Here is a 19,319-nt window from a genome sequence, read left to right as displayed (position 1 = left end):
GTGTCGACGGATAGAATTTGAGAACGCACACAATAATGATAATGGCATTAGACACTATGCAGGAACTTGACAAACTTAAAGTAAAAATATTATAAACAATCTATTAAAGAATATTCCATTGTGTTAAGTTGAAGCAGAAAACGAAAACAACAACAACAACAAAAAAGTCAGAAAAGGGATGGTAGGCAGAAAGTAAGTTTTCAGAAACTCAATTCACCTTTCATTATACTTAAAACAACAGAACAACAATATTGATCCCAGCGTTATTAGCTGTCGAAACAGTACACAGGTACATTGGACTCAGTGGCAATTTATATCTTTTTTTTTGCAGCAACAAACATTTTATCTGTTTGTCTACCCGCAGTTTCATCTGCGAGGTACGGGTTCTGTCTGCCAAAGACTACCTACTCTGATAGTCGAAGATCTGTTCACCTGGGCTTCAAGGATGGTACTCACGCGGTCACGTGACAGCCTTCCTTCCTGCTCTCCAACCCTCGCTATAGCACTCAGAGCTGCCCTTGGTTGTGGAACCAGACGACTTGTGTTTCCGAACTGCTTAGTGAGCTGCGCTGGCCAACATTTGGTAAGTTGATTAATATTTTGAAAACAATTTATTTAGACAGTGAGAAAAGTATCCAAACATAGCGAATTAAAGCTAAATTAAGTAAATCATCCCATAATCTCTGTAATATATTGGCATGTTCACTGTTGATATTAACTGAGTCTTCGAGAGCTCCTTCATTGGCTATCGACTCGTCCCACCCAGAACCACCAGTTTTACTGTAGCTGCAAGCTTTATGAGTTGGCAAGATGGCGAACGCGACCATCCAACATACGAGAAGACAAGAACGCACACGCAAATAAATTTTATATTGTACAACCGTTTCAGTAATATGAACTTTCAATTAATTTTGGTTAAGCATCTTAACCTTACATCACTGAACTCCATACATCGAATTATTCGTCATGATAATGGAGTAACGCGGCATTGCATCGGCATTTCAATGAACTTTTTTTTTTTCACTCCCCCCATCGGGTATTTTAATCCACGTCTTTTTTGTTGTTTGGCCTATGTTAGGGCATATCGCCATGCACATGGTCAAAAGAGTGGACAAAATAAATATGTTGTTTGATTAATTTTATTGTTTTAAAAGACCCTTTTGCTTTTGTGTTTGATTTCAAGTTCGTGTAAATTCGCCATTTCTGATGAGGAGACATGATGAAACATAGATTACAAGGTTACAACTTTGAGTTACTGTTGGTAATACTATGTGCATCATTTAACCAGTTAGACATGATATTTTTACATATTTTGATTAGAAACTTTTTCAGATCTGTAGAGCAATTAGAATAATGCTGTTAGTATTAAAACATATAAAACGTTATTTTCTGTGAATATTTAGTTTTAAGAAAAACTTATTTTTAAATATGTATTTTTTCTTTGAAATGTGTTTTTAATATCACACAATATGACTTAAAACACAGTATATTTAAAGTGCAAATGTTATATAACAGTATTGTTTTCCCAGTTAAATAAACAGAAAAATGTACAGCATACATTTTACAATCACAAAAGATTCAGTTTTCCAATGTTACCAATTTTAGGCCAACAAATTTGATTTGAAAGGGAGGTTTCCTAATAAAAAAATGTGGAATATACATTGTATCATGTGATGCCTTCATTTTAGACTTAGTATATGTATATAATCCTCTTGAATCTTATTGAGTTTTTTTTAGTGTTTCAAACATTCCCTTACTGCTTTCTCATTTGAAAATAGCTATGTATGTTTTCATTTTCCTGAAAGAATACTACAAATTATAAAAATATATCAGTGGAAAAAGACTTTTTTTTATTTATATGTGTGGAGTTTCATGTTTATTTTTTATACTGAAATCATAATAAAACCAAACTATAAAATACAGTATAATTTATAACATATTTAATTGTTATTACCTTAAAAAAAGTATAAAATTGTACTAGTTTCTAGTTGTTTTTCTTACAGTGTAAAGAATTCACACACACACTTGCATATATATATATAATTTTTTTTCAAAACTCGACAGGTTTATAATTTATGAAATAAATAAGAATAGTAATAAGCACAGTAAAGTCAGATATTGTAAAATAATTGTAACCTACAAAGTACAGTACTAAAGTGCCATTTTACACGTAAAAAGAATTTAATATGTCTTTGAGAGAAAAAAACAGACATTTTCTTTATGTACGTGGATTCATGTATTTTTGTTCTAATTATTTTGCATTTGACTTTAGTGCAAATGTTTCTTGCAAGTTATGTTGAACAATTCATTAAAAATTAATGAGGTCTTAAAATAGATTTTTAATTATATGTATAAGTTGAAAAATATAAATTACTTTTGAAAATTGAAATTGGTTCTATTTCATATAGTGCAGAAGAATGTCTTGTATTTCTAAATCATAAATATAAAAATTTCACTAAAAATGAATGCAATTCTAATATAAAGTAATTTGTAATTTTGTTTTTGAAAATTGTGTGTATGGTATAGTTCCTGTATAGTTGCAAATACATGTAATGCACTTTACAACAGCTTATGATAAATTAAGTCATCACTATCTCTGTCATGGAAGCATTTGTTGGCACATAATCATTATACATATTTCCCTATCTTAAAATAATGAATGTAAACAAGAATTTGTAATGATGTTTAAATAATCTTAAAATATGTCTGATTTGAAAATATAGCCAGATGTAAAAAAAAATATATATAACTTTGGTCTAACAGAAAGGAGTTATGAATCTTATATACCATTCTGGTATTATAAGTATGAGCACACACACGTACATGCTCATCTGATAGCAAAGTGTTAAAGCATTAGAATTCCTTTCATAAAATTGTGAATGTACCAATGGTAATAAAGGTATTAAACACTTGTATTTCTAGTTTAACAAAATATTGTTGAAGAACTAATAGCTGTAAGTGTAATAACATCAGCTATTAAACCACTAGTAATCTTTTGTGTGAGACATACAAATAAGTATTAAAGGCAAAAGCCCAAGTATATTTTATCATATAACAAAGTTATTAAAGTTAGTTTATTCAGTATTAATTGTATAGTATTACTGAGTCTTAACTTAATAAACTTTATTACTTTAAAATTCTTCAGTATTAAACATTAATACTCCTTAGTATTAGATAATAAACTTTTCTTACCTCTGCTATTTTTAATATAGTAACATAAGTAATAAAATACTGTTATTTTGAGTTTGATAATACATATTTCAAGTATTATAGGGCCATTCTTCAGTGTGATAAAATATAATACTTTAGTATAGTAAGTGTAAATCTTATAAAAAAAATATTAAAGCAAAAGAAACATGAACCCTAATAGAAATAATTCTAGACCAGTGGAAAAAAACTGGTTTTAATGAAAATTGAATCTATGAAGAATTATTAGTGTGCATAGTCTCAAATTGCTTTCTCAACAAAAGTTGCAAGTTTTATGTTGAAAATAGAAACTAATAATATCTATCAAGTTTATTAAAGCAGAGAAATTAGTTTAAAAAATACATAAAATTGTGACAAAGTTGAATGTGATGATTTTTGTACCTCTTTAGAAAACTTCTTTAAATTACAGTTAATAACCTTACACTGTGAGTCTAATAACAAAAAACCTGAATCCCATAACAGGGGATCTTGATTTATTTAATATATTAAAACATTTGTAAAATTTGTTTAATAACATTTTTCTAAATGTACATCACATCAGCACTAAATATACATCACAAAAAGTACTAAGCTATAAAAACTTATGAAGTTCTGAATTTCTTGATTAGTAAGTTCATGATTATGAAATTTAGTTATAATAAATTCTTGTTAGTAATTCATAAACATTTTCATGCATATTTAATTAGTATTGTGCTGACTATTAGCATAGTTTTCCTCTATTTCTTAAAAACAGTAAAACATCACTACAACATATCTACCTTTCATTTGTTATTTTTTATATATTGTTGAAATTTGCCACCATTACTGATTACTTGAAACATCTTTCCAGACTTTCAACACTTTTCCTTTCTCTTAATATCAACTTTTTTTTTCTGTATAATCAGGAAAATACATTAATCTTAACTACTGGGCATCAGCCTACATTATTATTTTTGTTATTACTTTTTTATGTGCTGGTTGTGAAATTAGATTTATATTAAAAGCTAATTGCTACTAAAATATATGCCTTTAAAATTGTAATGTATCTAAGTGTTGAATTATTTATCTTTCACTTTTCCTTATACATAATATAAAAAAGTTCATAAATTCCTTTCTATACACTGTTTAAAATATGAAACTTTTACCATTTTTTTATATAATGCTTTCCCTAGTAAAATTCCTGCCACCATACTTCGTGGAATTGTAGAGATTAGTGCAAAGTGAGGATAATATTCATGACAATAGAATTGCATGCAGAAAAAAAAGAAAAGTTAATGAAGTCTGTCATTTCACATAAGTTTACTGTGTAAACCATTTTGCTGTTATTTTTTCATATTGCTCCAACCTAGAAATAAGTACCAAAGATAAGTTCATTTTCAAGGACAAGGTTTTTTGTTGTTGTTGTTGTTGAAACATTCTAGTACTGTAAGCAGGAGTAGTGACATTTACAGTGTTATCATTTAGAAACAGTTGTTTCTGTTTTGATAGACTTAGCTGTTTTCCATACATTGCCAAAGTGTACATATCCCAATTGAGTTTCACCTTTTCTTGTTTAAAAGAATGTTTAGTAACTCTATACAGTGTGTAAACATGACAGTATTACTTTTTAAAGCTTATGAACATTTAGGAGGAAGCAGATTGTGTTCCAATTCTTGTGAAATGTATACTCAAATGTATATTTGGATACATAACATATGATTATTTGTTGCAGCTATATTCACAGATAATATTGTTTCAAATATAAAATAATAAAAATTGAAGGCATGATACATGTAATTAATATAACATTTCAGAAATTTTTTAGTTATGTTTGAATTCCAAATGTATGGTATCATTCAAACAATATCTCAATTTTTTAATTCTACAATCTTTTAAAATACCATTTGTTTTTTAAGCACTTCACAAACTTTGAAAAAGGCCTGTTAAAAGAGAGAAAGAAAAGCTATACAAGTGATATATTTAATTTGAAACTATATAAGAATTACTTCTTTTGTTACTTTCTCTATAGATAATGTATGAGAATGTAATTATTACTGGTTTCTGTATTTATTAAACCATATCTTTAGATAAAGTTACTGCTTTTAAAAAAATATCAGAGTGATTTTTTTTAAATGTTGAGGTATAATTATATATAATTTATAAGATTTTTTAAAATATATTGTGAAATACTATATTTGAGGTGTACTTTGTTTAATATCAATATATTCCAGAGTACTTGCCTAAGAACAATTATCTGCTTAATACAAGAAGCTACATGTGCCCACGTACTTCTACTGTTTTAGTCTATTAACATTGCAATTAATCACAAGAATATAATATATATGTGTGAGAAGTACACCAGTGATAAAAGTACAAAGTGATTAAAGTACAATAAAAATAATATTTATGTATGCTTCATATATATCCTTTTATTTTTTAACAAACATTTTACATTTCAGAAGATATCAAGGATTGAAACACTCATTTCTCTACATAAAGCAGTTTCCAACCATGTATAAAAAGGTATGTAAATATACTTGATTAGAAAGTTGTACATCATTATGTTTTATTATATAAGTACATGTATTGTTGTATTTGTTTCTTTTGCATGACATTAAATAAAAGAAGGGACTTATAATTTTTTATTTATAGTGAATTCAAAATAGTTTGAGAACATTAAGACTAGCATGAAAGATACTGAACATGTCTTGTAACTAAACATACCCATTTGACAAACCTTGTATTGCAGAAGGAATGTCGATTTATGATTCCCAAACTTAATACACACAAAATGTGGCAAGATTTGAATAAATCTATAAGTATGTTGTACACAAAAAACTAGATGAGTTCTCAAGATATATCTATTAATTGCCAACACTAGTCTGACTCACACTCTGACAAACTTAAATACAAGATGGCATTCATGTAAAGAATAGGAATACCCTGGCCCATCATATAGTTTGCATAACCCATAGATTCTAAAATACTTTTTTTTCTGTGTCTCTGTACATTATATCCAATATTTACACCCTTCTATCATGAATTGTCACTAAATCAGTAATTTATGGTAAAATAAATCATTAATTGAAATAAATATATAATACCATGTTGAAAATGTTCTGTTGAAGATGATAGCATGCACATAGCATTGATTCTATTACAGTCCGCCATACTCTGAGAAGTATTTCATTGTAATTAATATTTAAAAAAAATATTCATTTGGTCAGCATTTAGCTAGTCAGTTATAATTTCCATTTTATTAACAATTTAGGTCCTAGATTCTGATAGACCTTCTGCTCCAATTTCATTATTAAAGTCTCACATTACAAGCATACATATTGTAATTATTATCAGACAAAAAATGAAAGAACTGATTTTTTTCAGAGAGTATGGAGTATGAGAAATAATTAATTTGTTAGATTATTCATAGGATAAAGAAAGTGGAAACTCCCATCTTGTACTTGTGTGTAACGTATACATAAGGTTATTACTAAAACTATCCTATTTATTATTTCTTATGATTTGTTATGTCCATCTGTTCATAGAACAGGCTGTGTCTTGACTTAAATATAGCATTCATTGCAAGAAATCAGAATTTGGTGTATTATGTCAGAAATAAGATATTTCTCAGAGATAGGACATGTAATGTTTGGTACTGTTCATATCACAGATTATATAACAGCACACTTCATTTACTTTTCATAACAGAGGACAAGCAATAATGGCAGAATTAACAGAAGAACCTAGAGATAATGCTTTTATGAACATAGGAGCTTGGTTAAAGAAGGAGGTTTTCTGTTACATTGTATATTACATTGATATAATTTTCAAACATCTGGATTCTTAATTAAATGTGTGGAAGGTCTAACACCAAAGCACTGTAGTTAGTAAAAAAAAATATATATAATGTACATTCTCTTGTTGATTAGAAAACATTTTGTCATGAAGAAATATGTGAAACACAAAACCACAGTTTCTACATCTTGAAAGTATTGGTTATTAAAACAAATTACATCAATTAAACACAAAATGAATTCTATATGTAAGGTTCATCAGATTTGTGTTCATTTAGACATTTTGCTGTCTAGCTGAAAAAGGATTTTCTAACCAACTGATAGTTCAGACTTCATTAACTATTTTTCTGGTTATATATAAGATTTATTTTTTATAGCACTGCACAAAACATCTCATCATTGTGAAATGTAATATCAGTAAATTACTAAACAACCTCTATCAGACTTCCTGTTTTTTTTTTTTATAATTGTTAAGTAAAACATTATTTTTACACAATTAATAAAAAAAATTTGTGTGACTCATCATTAAATTAATGAATTTTTTTTTTTCCCCACAGTTTGAGAAAAGTTTATCAACTACCTGTGTTGTACGTGCAAATAATTAGTGAAACATGTCCCCTTCAGGGCAAAAGTTCCTTTGTGATACTTGCAACTATGCAGCTGCAAGTCGCCGTGTGTTGGCTCGTCATGTAGCCATTGCTCATTCTGCTAAAGTTTTCAACTGTCCATTGTGTCCTTTTGTGTCTCGCTACCAGGCAAACTTGTACAGGCATAAAAGAGTTATCCACGGAATACGTCGAACTTCCACATGTGAGCTGTGTGGTTATGTTGCTCCAAATGAAGCTTCCTTATGCTATCACAAAGAAAGTTTTCATCAACATGTTGTAGAAAAACAAAAGAAACGTTATGAAAATGAGAAAAAGAGACTTTTAGAAGATGATGATCAGGTTAATAAAAATATTTTGACAAACTCTTTATTAGCTAGTGAAAAGTCTCAATCTGTTCATCCAGTAAACATTAGCATTTTTGACTCATCCTATTCTGGTTGTGTGGTCAATCCTTCAAATATGGCAGCAGGAATAGAAAGATTTGATAGTTCTTCAGAACTTTTAGAAGAAGCTTCATTTTTTGACACAGCGCCTGCAGCTTCAACAGTGAGTAATTCTGGAACTTCAGAATTAGGTCCAGTACGTATTCGCCGAAAATATACATGTGAGCTTTGTAATCTAGTCACAATTAACCCAAGAGAGTTCCTTTATCATAGACAGCAAGTTCATAGAGAAAGAATAGCAGTTTTTGAATGTCCATATTGTCTGTATGCATCAAAGCATTTCCAGAAATTACAGAGACATTGTGGTATGGTCCATCAGAAAGTGTTAAAACCTATAGGAGGAAGTAAGTTGAAAGACTTAGAGAAGTCAGCCATTCAACAAAGGATCCAGAAGGAGCAAGCAGAAAGTTTACATAAAGAAGAAGAAACCTCAAACCAGCTGTCATTGCCATTAGGAGGAAGCAAGATGAAAGATTTAGAAAATTCAGTTATTCAACAAAACATCCACAAAGAGCAATCAGAAATTTTACAAACTGAAGAGGAAGCCTCAAATCAGCTGGTATGCTTGAATCAACCTGCAGTAGAAGGTGAAGAAAAGAGAGAGGTTCCTGAAGATTCCAGAGCTCAAGCTGAAAGCACTGCTTTAAAAGATGAAAAGGGGGGCTATCAATGTTCCAAATGTCATTTTCAGGCAAAGAGTAAAATTATATTAATTCAACATGAAAAATATCCCACTTAAAGAGAAAATTCTTTCGTTGCTTGCAGTGTGATTATGTCACTCATGAAAAAGCTAGGTATACTAAGCATTGTAAATATCATTCCTTGCCAAAAGTGAAATGTGATTTTTGTAATTTTTCAACAGCATATAAATGGAATCTTGATAGGCACATGAAAAATCATAGACTTAGTGAGATGTTTAAATGTGGAAAGTGCAGTTATACTTGTCACTCTGAGCAAGCTTTGAAAACTCATACACTTCAACATCATGATTCCACTTTGGATGAACAAAAGATTGAAAATGAAGTTAAAAGTTTTAACACTGGTACAACAGAAGAAGAGAATCAAAGCATATTATTTGCAGATGAACAGCCCCCAAGTGACTCAGAAGAAGCAAATAATGCACAAGGTCTGGTAGAAAATATTCAAGCTATTGCAACACAAAATAAACAATTTGACAGTTCAAACTCTAATTTTTCAGTCAAACAAGGTAAAGTTTACAAGAAAAATTATAAATGTAGCTTTTGTTCTTATCGTGCAGCCTGGCCATCAGATCTCAGAAAACACGAAAGCTGTCACGCCTCTAAGAAATTGCACTCTTGTCCTATTTGTGGGATGGGTTTTGCTTTGCTTTCTTTATTGGCACGTCATCTTAGACTCTTGCATGAGGGTAGTGAACAAGCAAGAAATATTGCATGTGTTATAGAAATGCTTTCATCTAGAAATATAAAAAAGAGAATGCCAATTCTTAAAACTTTATTGTCAGAATACCTACAGGAAGGATCACAGACTCCTGGTAAAATTCAGTCAACTTCTGATAGTTCTGCTCTTTCTTCAACACCCTCATTTAATAATAGACAGGTACAAATGTCCCATATGTCAGCATCTTTGAAAAATGCTAAATTAGATAAACCCCTTCCTGTGTGTGTTGTATGTGGCTACAAAACACGATGGATGTCTGAACTGGAAAAACACATGAGAGTTCACTCAGGAGAAAAGCCATTTAAGTGTACCCACTGCAATTACAAATGTAAGTGGAGAGGAGATTTAACAAGGCATATCCAGAAATACCATCCAGAAAAACCCATGACATCATTAGTTAGTAAGAAACCAGTTTTGAAGATGAAAATAAAAAATCCAAAAAGCTCTCTCCCCATCATTTCAAGTTACATTACAAGTGAAAATGTCACCCAGTCTGAAAAAATTAAACATAATGACCAAAATGAAAATTTATTATTTAGTCCAAAAGCTCTTTGTCAGAGTCCAACCAAAGAATTGAAAAATTCAAAAATTGAGGTTTCTGAAAATCAAGAAACACCATTGGATTTAAGTTTAAATAATAAGTTTAATTTACAAAGTAAGGAAGAAACTTGTCAAGAACATTTACATAACAAGGATATGGAAATGTCATCAGATATAGAAGTGAATGTAGAAAAAGCTGAAAATAAGAAGAATAAGAAACAAATAGAACAAGAAAACATTTTTAGTTTTCCAATGGTAGAAACTAAAATTGTTAAAAAGTACCAGTGTGCATACTGCCCCTTCATAACTCGAACAGCATCTCGTTTCCATGTCCACATTGTACAGCATTTTAATAGAAAACCATTCATGTGCTCAGCCTGCTGCTACAAATCTAACTGGCAGTGGGATATCACAAAGCATATCAAAATGAAAATGGCAAAAGATGTTAGTCATCAAGGAGCAACCTGTTTGTTAACTGATGAAACAGGAAGAAGAAATTATGACAAATACAAAGACTTTCTGATCAATGTACCAGTAGAAATTAAAAATTCAAAATACAAATTTGCTGTGCAGTCTGGTAACACTGAGAGTTTGAAAACAAATGACATTAATAGGAATAGTGATCAACTCTCTCCTGAGTTAAAAGGTGACATGGTTAATATTGTTGTGACACCAGACATTCCATTCCCTGTTGAAGATTCCAATGAGGAAAGAGCACAGATCGAGTCCTCAGTTCTTGAAAATGCAGTTCAAAAAGAAGCAAAGTTTTTCTATTGCAATCACTGCAACTTTCATCATCTAGCAAAGAAAGTTGTTGTTAGTCATATGGCAGTTCATGCTGGTCTGAAGCCATTCCGTTGCCGAATCTGCGGTTTGGTTTCTAACTGGCGACATGTGATCCTAAGACACATTAAGGGCAGGCATGGAGGACATCTTGATGACTTAGAGGAACGTATCACTGTCTCTCAACATGGCAGAAAACTTTATCTTTCAGGTGTCCATTCTGAAGATAGAAAGTTCAGCTTCCCAAGGGAGTCAGCATTAAAGCCATTGAGCTGTCATTTGTGTCCATATTCTTGTGTGAAAGACTCTCATATGAAACTCCATATGAAACGGCATCAACCAAGAGAAGGAGCTGTTTTTAAATGTTTGCATTGCCCTTACTATGTCAAGTTCAGAAAACCTCTTAGACGACATATGAAGCTACATGCACAGGCTCTTGAAAACTATCAGATTCCTCTACCCACTGATATTCTTGGAGATAACAACATCCAACCTACATACCCTAAAAATGAAGCAGAAACAAACCAAGCTATAGTGAATGTAGCCAAAGTTGGTTCATCAAGGAAACCAGCAACTTATGTATACACTGGACTTGCAGCTACATTCAAGAAGTATTCCTGTGATGGATGTCCTTATAAAACTGATAATAGGTCTCAATTTTTATACCATAAACAATTTCATCGCTCAAACAGCATGGCTCCCTACAGGTGTTCTGTCTGCTCATATTGGGCAACACGACAGCATCTTATCATACAACACATGAAAGTTCATAAAGAGAGCAACAGCTCAGAAGTGTCACAAGAAGAACTGCCTCAGATGGATAAAACACCACAAGTTGCACAGTTAACCCTTGACAAGCCAGAAGATGGTAAGTATAAATGTCGTTTTTGTCCAATGAAAAATAAACGTAGAGCTAATGTGCTTAATCACGAAGCTATGCATGGAAAGGATTCTTCTTCTAAGTTTGCCTGTCCACTGTGTAACTACCATTGCAATAACTCAGGAGTTTTTGGTGGGCATTTGAAGCTTCATCAAGAAAATGAAGTTGATCAGTTCCTTACTTCAGCATCAGAAGGGAAGAAAAGATGGAACAGAGAAAATATGTCATTATTACAACAGTATACAGCTACAGACTCTTCACTAGCAAATGATTCAAATCCAACTGGGTTTTCTTCTCCTAAGGAATCCTTTCCTATAGTGAGAAAGAAAGTCTTCAGCTATTTCTGCACCAAATGTCCAGCTGTATTTAAAAGCACAGCAGACTTCACAATACATAAAGGTTTCCATGGGTCAAACTATCCTTTCTCATGTCCACACTGTGATTACAGAGCAAAGCATAAGCCCCATCTTCACAAACATTTCTTTGTTCATACTCCAGCTTATGCAGCCAAACGGGAAGCATCCTATGGACCTCCAGTTGAAAAGCCTCAAAAAACTAATCTGGAAGAAGAGGAATTAGTCTCAAAACTGAGGGATTTTGATGAGTCATCAACAGAAAACAATGAGAATACCTTGAAACAAAATGCAAAAACTACTGCTCATTTCCTGCAACTCGAAGAAATAGAAACTAGATACTTTTGTGAAAAACATGATATCCGGTATCCTGTAAAACTACATAAGTGTTTACTTTGTCCTGCAGTCTTCTATAAACAGTCAACTCTCCACTTTCACTTGCAGTTGCACAATGGAAGTGGACAGTTTGCTTGTTCTTCCTGTTCTTATGTAGTTGATAATGAAAACAACCTGTCAACTCATGTGAGACTTCACTCTAAGGGTAATGTTGTCTGTAAAGAAAAAGTAAGAACTAAAACACTATCTGGTCACTCTTGTCCCAAATGCCCTGCTGTCTTCACTAAAATTGCACGGTATGAACGTCACATTAATCTTCATGGGCAAAGTAATCGATATAAATGTGATAAGTGTGACTACTCTGTCAAATTTGCAGCTAACCTACAAAAACATAAGCCTGTGCATGAAAAAATTATACTGAAACTTATACTAAAAATGTTACATTTGACATTCAGCCAAGTTTCTCCTTGTTAAACAGTGAAACTTCACTTAAAGCAGATTACGTGAAATCTCAAATGAATGAAACAACTGAGGAAAAAGAGAAAAGATTTTTCCACTGTGACCGTTGCCCTTATGTTAATCAACGAAAAGATGCTGTACAGAGTCATCAAAAACGCCATGGTGCCACAGGAGGCATCAGCTGCCCTTATTGTGACTACACCACAATGCAGCCATCTTGTTTGCGAGATCACATCAGATGCCATCTTCAACCCCTAGCATTTCTAAAGCCACAGAGTTTTCTGAAAGTTGATAGGATGGAAATCTGGAACACTGAAAATGAGAGTAAAGATTTGATATTCAGAGATAGAGGACAGTCTTTCATGAATCGGTTTTCATCTCCTTTTGAAGAAGTCTCACTTGAGCATTTTCCAAATAGCACTATTGTTGAAACATTAAATAAGAACTTGCATTTAAATGAATCTGAAGAATTAAATATTGATAGTGATAAAGTAAATGGGAAAATTGAAAGAAATGAACTTCCTGTTGTAGAAAATAACACAGAGTCAGTAATAAAGGTGAATTTGCCAAGAGAAAACAATGATAGCAATAACTCTGTTATAACAGTCCATGTGGCTAATGAAATAGAAAATAACGTTATAGAAGAAGTTCTCAGCCAACATAAAACACTTGAAGTGGTATTAACAGATGTCCTAGATGTGTCAGAAAATCAATCAGCACAAAAGAGTAAAGATTTTTTAAAAGAAGTTAATGATAAAGATAGAACCAAATGTGATAAACAGCATACTACAATGGACTTGGGATCAGAAGAATTACGTAAGCATTCTGAATTGGAATGTAAAGGTAATAAAAAAGAACACAGAGTGAACTTAGGACCAGAAAAGATACATAATCAACCACATTTAGAACATACAAAATATATCAAACAAGAACACACTGTGGACATACAACTAGAAAATACCTCAAAACAACATGAATCAGAATTTACAACAAAAGAAACAATCCCAAAATTAGAAGAAATAAATAATCAACCTTTATTAAATCATACAAAAAATGATAATCAAGAAAAAAATAAGGATATAAAAGTAGGAGAACCAGAAGCAAGAACTGGATCAGGTATGTCAGAAAATTACAAACAAGAATACCATACAGAACTACAAACAGGAAAAACAGCTATGGAATCTGAATCAGATTATGTGATGAATGGAAAACAAGAGAGTAATGTAAACCTGAAAACAGAAGAAACATGCAAGGAACTTAAATCAGACTATGTTGAAAATACTCAACAAGAACACAATAGGAATCTACAGTCAACAGAAAGAGAACAACTGGGGAAATATTATGAAAAACATGATATGGGTGTCAACTCAGAAGATGAAGATAAGAAATGTAAATATAAGTTTACTAGTAATTGTAAAGAAGAGTTTGATATAAAGTTTGGGCTAGAAGAGACAATGACTTTACCAGAATCAAAAACTAGTGTTTTGCATATAATGTGTCCAGAAACACTGCTAAATTTCACAGCATTGTCTCATAATGTAAGCTCAGAATTGCCATCAACAAGCTTCCAAACTGGAATGTCCAAAGATGCGTTGAAATCTCCAAAGTGTGGAAAATATTTTTTTAATGATATTGTTTCAAAACAAAAAAATCTTGAATATAATGATGAAGACTCACTTGATGGATTGATCCTTACAATTGAAGAAGATATAAAAGTAATCAAGTATAAAGAATTTAATGAACATAAAGTTAAAACTCCCGATTCAAAGGATGCTGATGGAGAATTAAATAATGGTCTTTCCAGTCTAAAAACTCTTAAAGCAAACTCTCTGGAACCTACAGAACAGTCTGCTTGGAATATGGAAAATTTAGGTAATATCAAAGGCAGAAATAAATCCTTCTCAGAAAGTACTTTAACAACAGAAGAAAATGATGTAGTTGTTAACAATATTGTTGAAAATATAATTGATACAGTTGTAGGAAATAGTTTTGAAATAACTGAAGTAGTCACCTTGGAATCAGTACAGGAAAATTTAGAGGACATTGAAATGGAAGCTATGGATCCAGTAACAACAGTTAACCCTTCTAGTCTTGATGTTACCTCTGGCTTTCTAGAGTTAGAACCTTGTATAATACACCCAAATGCAGCTAATATAACAACTTCACCAGTAAAGTGTTTTGAACATTCAACTTTTACACCAGTTTTGGACACTGGTGGCATTTCTAAAGAAAAGAACAACATTCCATCTATTGATAACTCATTTGGTATTAACAATAAAAATATTGAAATAGCATCCTCAGAATATGATAATGGAACCAGTGATCTTATTAACAGTTATTTAAAAACATCAGTTAAGTGATACAAATGATGTTCAAAGTCATATGTTTATGACTTTGTAAGTGCTACTACACCAAATGCAGAACTAGCTAATGATTGCTTTTCAAATACTAGTAACAAAACATAGGTTAAGGTGCATGTACAAGTGCCTAAAAATGTCTTGTAAACTAGAATACATCACATTCTACTAGTTTGTTTCACATGAAATGGCTGATTGTACAGGTAAATATTAAAATTCTTTATTTTTTAACAAACACCAGTTTTATTAATCAAAATATACTTCATTTTCTGTAATGGTTTTCTTCCAGTGGGATACTAATGAAAATATTCCATCTCTGTAAAACTCCATTGTTTTGGAGACTATAAACTTTTCAGAGGCTTTGACAATATTATTCTGATTCAAAAATGTTTTGTTCTAGTAAAAAACTCCCAAGTGCCAGAAAAGGTGATAATCAGTTGGATATAGGCCAGGTGAGTATGGTGGATCATCCAAAATTTCATATTTCAATTCTCTCAATGTTGAAATGGTGAGTTGCTAGGTATGGAGTATTGTGATATGTTGCAGCAGAATTAGTCCATGTCTGTTCATCAGTAGTGGCTGTTTGATGGTTAATTATCAATGCATTTTATCAATTTGTTAGTAGTAAGATCATTATCTAATTGTTTCACCTGGTTGCAGAAAGGAGTAATGGATAATCTCCTTTACAGACCACTATGTTGTCACTATAACCTTTTCTGGGTGCAAATGTGGTTTTGACATATGTCTTAGGGAGTTACCTGCAACTAACCATTGTCCTGATCTCTTCCGGTTGTTGTATACGATCCACTTCTTGTTGCAGGTAACAATTCACTTCAAGAATGACTCCCTCTTGTTCCTAATCAGTTTCTGCCATTCTGTCAATTTGTACAGTACCCATTTGTCCATTTTTTTAACCTTTATGATTACAGACAGATGACAAGAAACAGTTGCACTGGAAACTTCTAAGTCTGCTTCAACTGCCCAAACTGCGATTTATGGATTAGCTTCCACAATCTCTTAATCTTTCTTCATTCACAACAGATTGAGGCCTTCCTCAGGATTCATTTTCAAGGTTTATATCACCAGAATGAAATTTCTGGATCTAATGCAGAATAGTCCATTGAGAAGTAGTCAATTGTTCAAACACTAAATTGACATTTTTAGCAGCCTCAGCTGCATTTTTTTCTCCCAATTTGAAACTCATACAAAAGAGCAGTCGTAATTCTTTTAAAGACATCATCTTGTATAGGGTTCCAAAGAAACACAAAAACAATTATAACACAACTTGGCATGACAGACAAATGAAAAGCACAGCACTCTTGTTAATACTGAATAGCATACAGTCAAATTACTATGTTCAACTGATCCTAATTACATTCACTCTTCAACTAAGCAGAAATCTGCCATTTCATATGAAACAACTTAATATATATCAAGGAGTTAGAAGAGAGTAGTCTTAAGTTTTCGACTAGAGGGTAAGTTAAATAAACGAAATGTGAAACCATGCAACTAATGATGCTAAATCTGCTCACTTGGTATATATTTCTGCAATTAAATTAAAAATATATTAAATTACCTATTATATTTACTTATTGTGGGTTTAATTTATATAAAAGTTATAAAATATGTGAAAACAAAGTACGTTAACAGATATTTGACAAAGCCCTAAAATTATGCCATCGTTAATAAAACATTAAAAATGTGTGTAAGTTATGCATTTCAAAATCCCACAATACTACATACAAATTAGAAATATGTAGTGGATCAGGTGGAATTTATTTTATACACTAGTATTAGATCTGTTTACTACTGGTAGCTTGTCCCTCGATATTGTAGAATATTTACACATGAATGAAAAAAAGACTAAAATATATAAAGATTTTGGTTAGATGTTTAGTTAAGCTTACAAAAATATGTATATAAATTGTTAGTAACTTATACAACAATCCACTTTCATAGAAAATGAAATACTAAAAAGTAAATTATTACTAGTTTACAATGTAAAAAGTGACACAACATTGTAAAATTGTAATATTTTCCTGCAAACAGTGCCTGTAATTGCCATTATTTTGTATTTTTAAGTAAAAATTAATTGGACTTTTATTAAAAGATCTTGTAAGATAGTTGTTCTTAAATTTTTAGAGTCAACTTGGTAAAAAGATGAGTGTAAATGTAAATATTAGCTCTTTGATGATAAAAAAAGCCCAGATACAGTGTTATTTTCTTATAGAAGCCCCACATTTGAAGAGATTTTTAGAGTTGATGTAAAACTTCGTTTCTTAAGTTCTTTCATTCAAGTGAGATGATGTATATTACTTTTGTTGAAAATATATAATGCATATATATATATATATATATATATATATATAAATATATTTTAAGTATGAATATTATGTGTAATTTTTATTGTGTGCTGAACTTAGCCTTAAGCATGTTTCCACTTTACTTTTGTTGGTGTGTTAAGCCATGTTGGAAGATACTGCATATTGTTTTCTTCAACAATAAATATTTGTAGAGTTGGAGTATTTATATCCAGTTGGCAGATCCAAGTTTGCAAGTGTTTGAATTGATACTTCAGAGTTGTATACCGGTATTATAAGTTACCTACACTTTGAAAATAAAATGTTATAGAGCAATTAATATTGTACTGGTTTGTTAGAATTGAAAGATGGAGACAAGACTTTAAGCACATGCTATAACAGTTATTAACACTTTAAACTCTATTTTTATTTTCTTTGTTTGTAGTAACATACATGAAATATAGTGAAGAAAGGTGATTGCAGACTTCTAACAAAACACAGAATTATTAGGATAAATAATTTTGTCTTGCAAACATCGTTTCCCAGAGGTTATTTTAATTTTTTTTATTTCAAACCAATAGAATGTTGGCTTTTGATTAGAGGTTATTGACCTATAATAATATATATATCTAATTAAGGACAAGGATGAGCCAGGTCCATCTGGACCAGTCTTTATCATCAAAATTTATCAAACCTTCCCTTGAATTTGCTGTATCAACCACATCTGAAAGCAACCCATATCAAATTAATATTCATGTCCCATAGTCCTAATATTCTTATAATCAAACACAAAAAACAAATTAATACATCGTCACTATAAATTTGTTAATAATCTCACTCCTTTTTTCAAGAAAAGGCAGTTGTACAGGTATTAACCTGACTTCGTATGACATTTTCATCCCACTATTAGCCATACTCTGAACCATTTCTAACAGTTCAGCATCTTTTCCAAGACATCCAAAAATGAGTACAGTCTAATCAATGACAAATACAATGAAATTACAACCTCTAGACTTCTTTTCAGTATTTCTGTTTGTACAATCTAGTCCTATTTGTCCTGCCACTAATAAGATCCCTTTATTCTGTACTGATATTAAGTTTATCCCCATTAAAATCATACTCATAGTTTAAATTATTATGATATCAAGTTATGAATATGATTAAATTACCCTTGTATTATTTTCCCAATTCATCAAATAATTCGAATCCTTTTGAAACAGAAGTATTACCTTCATAACTATCAAAAACCAAAACATTTATCATCAATACCAAATTTAACTAAGTTATTGACCAATCTGCCTTCTACATCATTTTAGTAAATAACAAAAGAGCAAAGATCCTAATACTGGTCCCTAAGGTACCCTACTTGAAATTTGGCTGTTTAAAAAAAAACTTGGTCGCCATAAAATTGATTGGTGATAAGTTATATTTGGGCTAGTTTTTAGTAATACTTCATCAGTCTAGTTCTTTCTTTAAATGTATACAATATTAGAATTTTTTCTCATTGTCAAGAAAAATAGCCTTGAATTTAAACGGTATATGTCACAAAAGATTGTTTAAGGTAACAAAATTAAATTTTTGAAGACAATTATGCATTAAACTTTTGTAACGCCCACAAATAATGTTATGGTAGAGCGCATTTTTTAAATGCAAATTGTCACAATTGAATTATTTTCAAAATGCTAGAAGCATTTAAAGGATAAGTTCTAAATTGCAATTAAACTAGTTAAAGAGAATTTACGTCTGTGACTTTAAAGAAATGATTACAATGTTTGTAAAGTTTACGTCTGAAATATATAATGAAGACAACAAATTGGAATGTGAACTTGTGATGAAGATGTAACGTGATTTAACACTCGATTAATTTAAGGTACGTTTCAGT

At 31.2% G+C, this 19,319-nt stretch overlaps 1 protein-coding gene across 1 annotated transcript; it reads left to right on the top strand.

The window, feature by feature from the left end:
- Positions 1-445: 445 nt before the first annotated feature.
- On the top strand, positions 446-17,773 carry LOC143248911 (uncharacterized). The gene is given in 5 exon segments (XM_076497900.1): positions 446-583; positions 5,625-5,688; positions 7,517-8,735; positions 8,738-12,733; positions 12,736-17,773. Coding segments are annotated over 3 exon segments (7,566 nt in total). The 5' UTR covers positions 446-583; positions 5,625-5,688; positions 7,517-7,570; the 3' UTR covers positions 15,141-17,773.
- Positions 17,774-19,319: the final 1,546 nt, after the last annotated feature.

Source organism: Tachypleus tridentatus, chromosome 1, assembly GCF_004210375.1.
Source record: "Tachypleus tridentatus isolate NWPU-2018 chromosome 1, ASM421037v1, whole genome shotgun sequence".
NCBI lineage: Eukaryota > Metazoa > Arthropoda > Merostomata > Xiphosura > Limulidae > Tachypleus > Tachypleus tridentatus.
The sequence above is the reverse complement of the archived record's forward strand: the minus strand, read 5'-3'. Positions and strand labels throughout refer to the sequence as shown.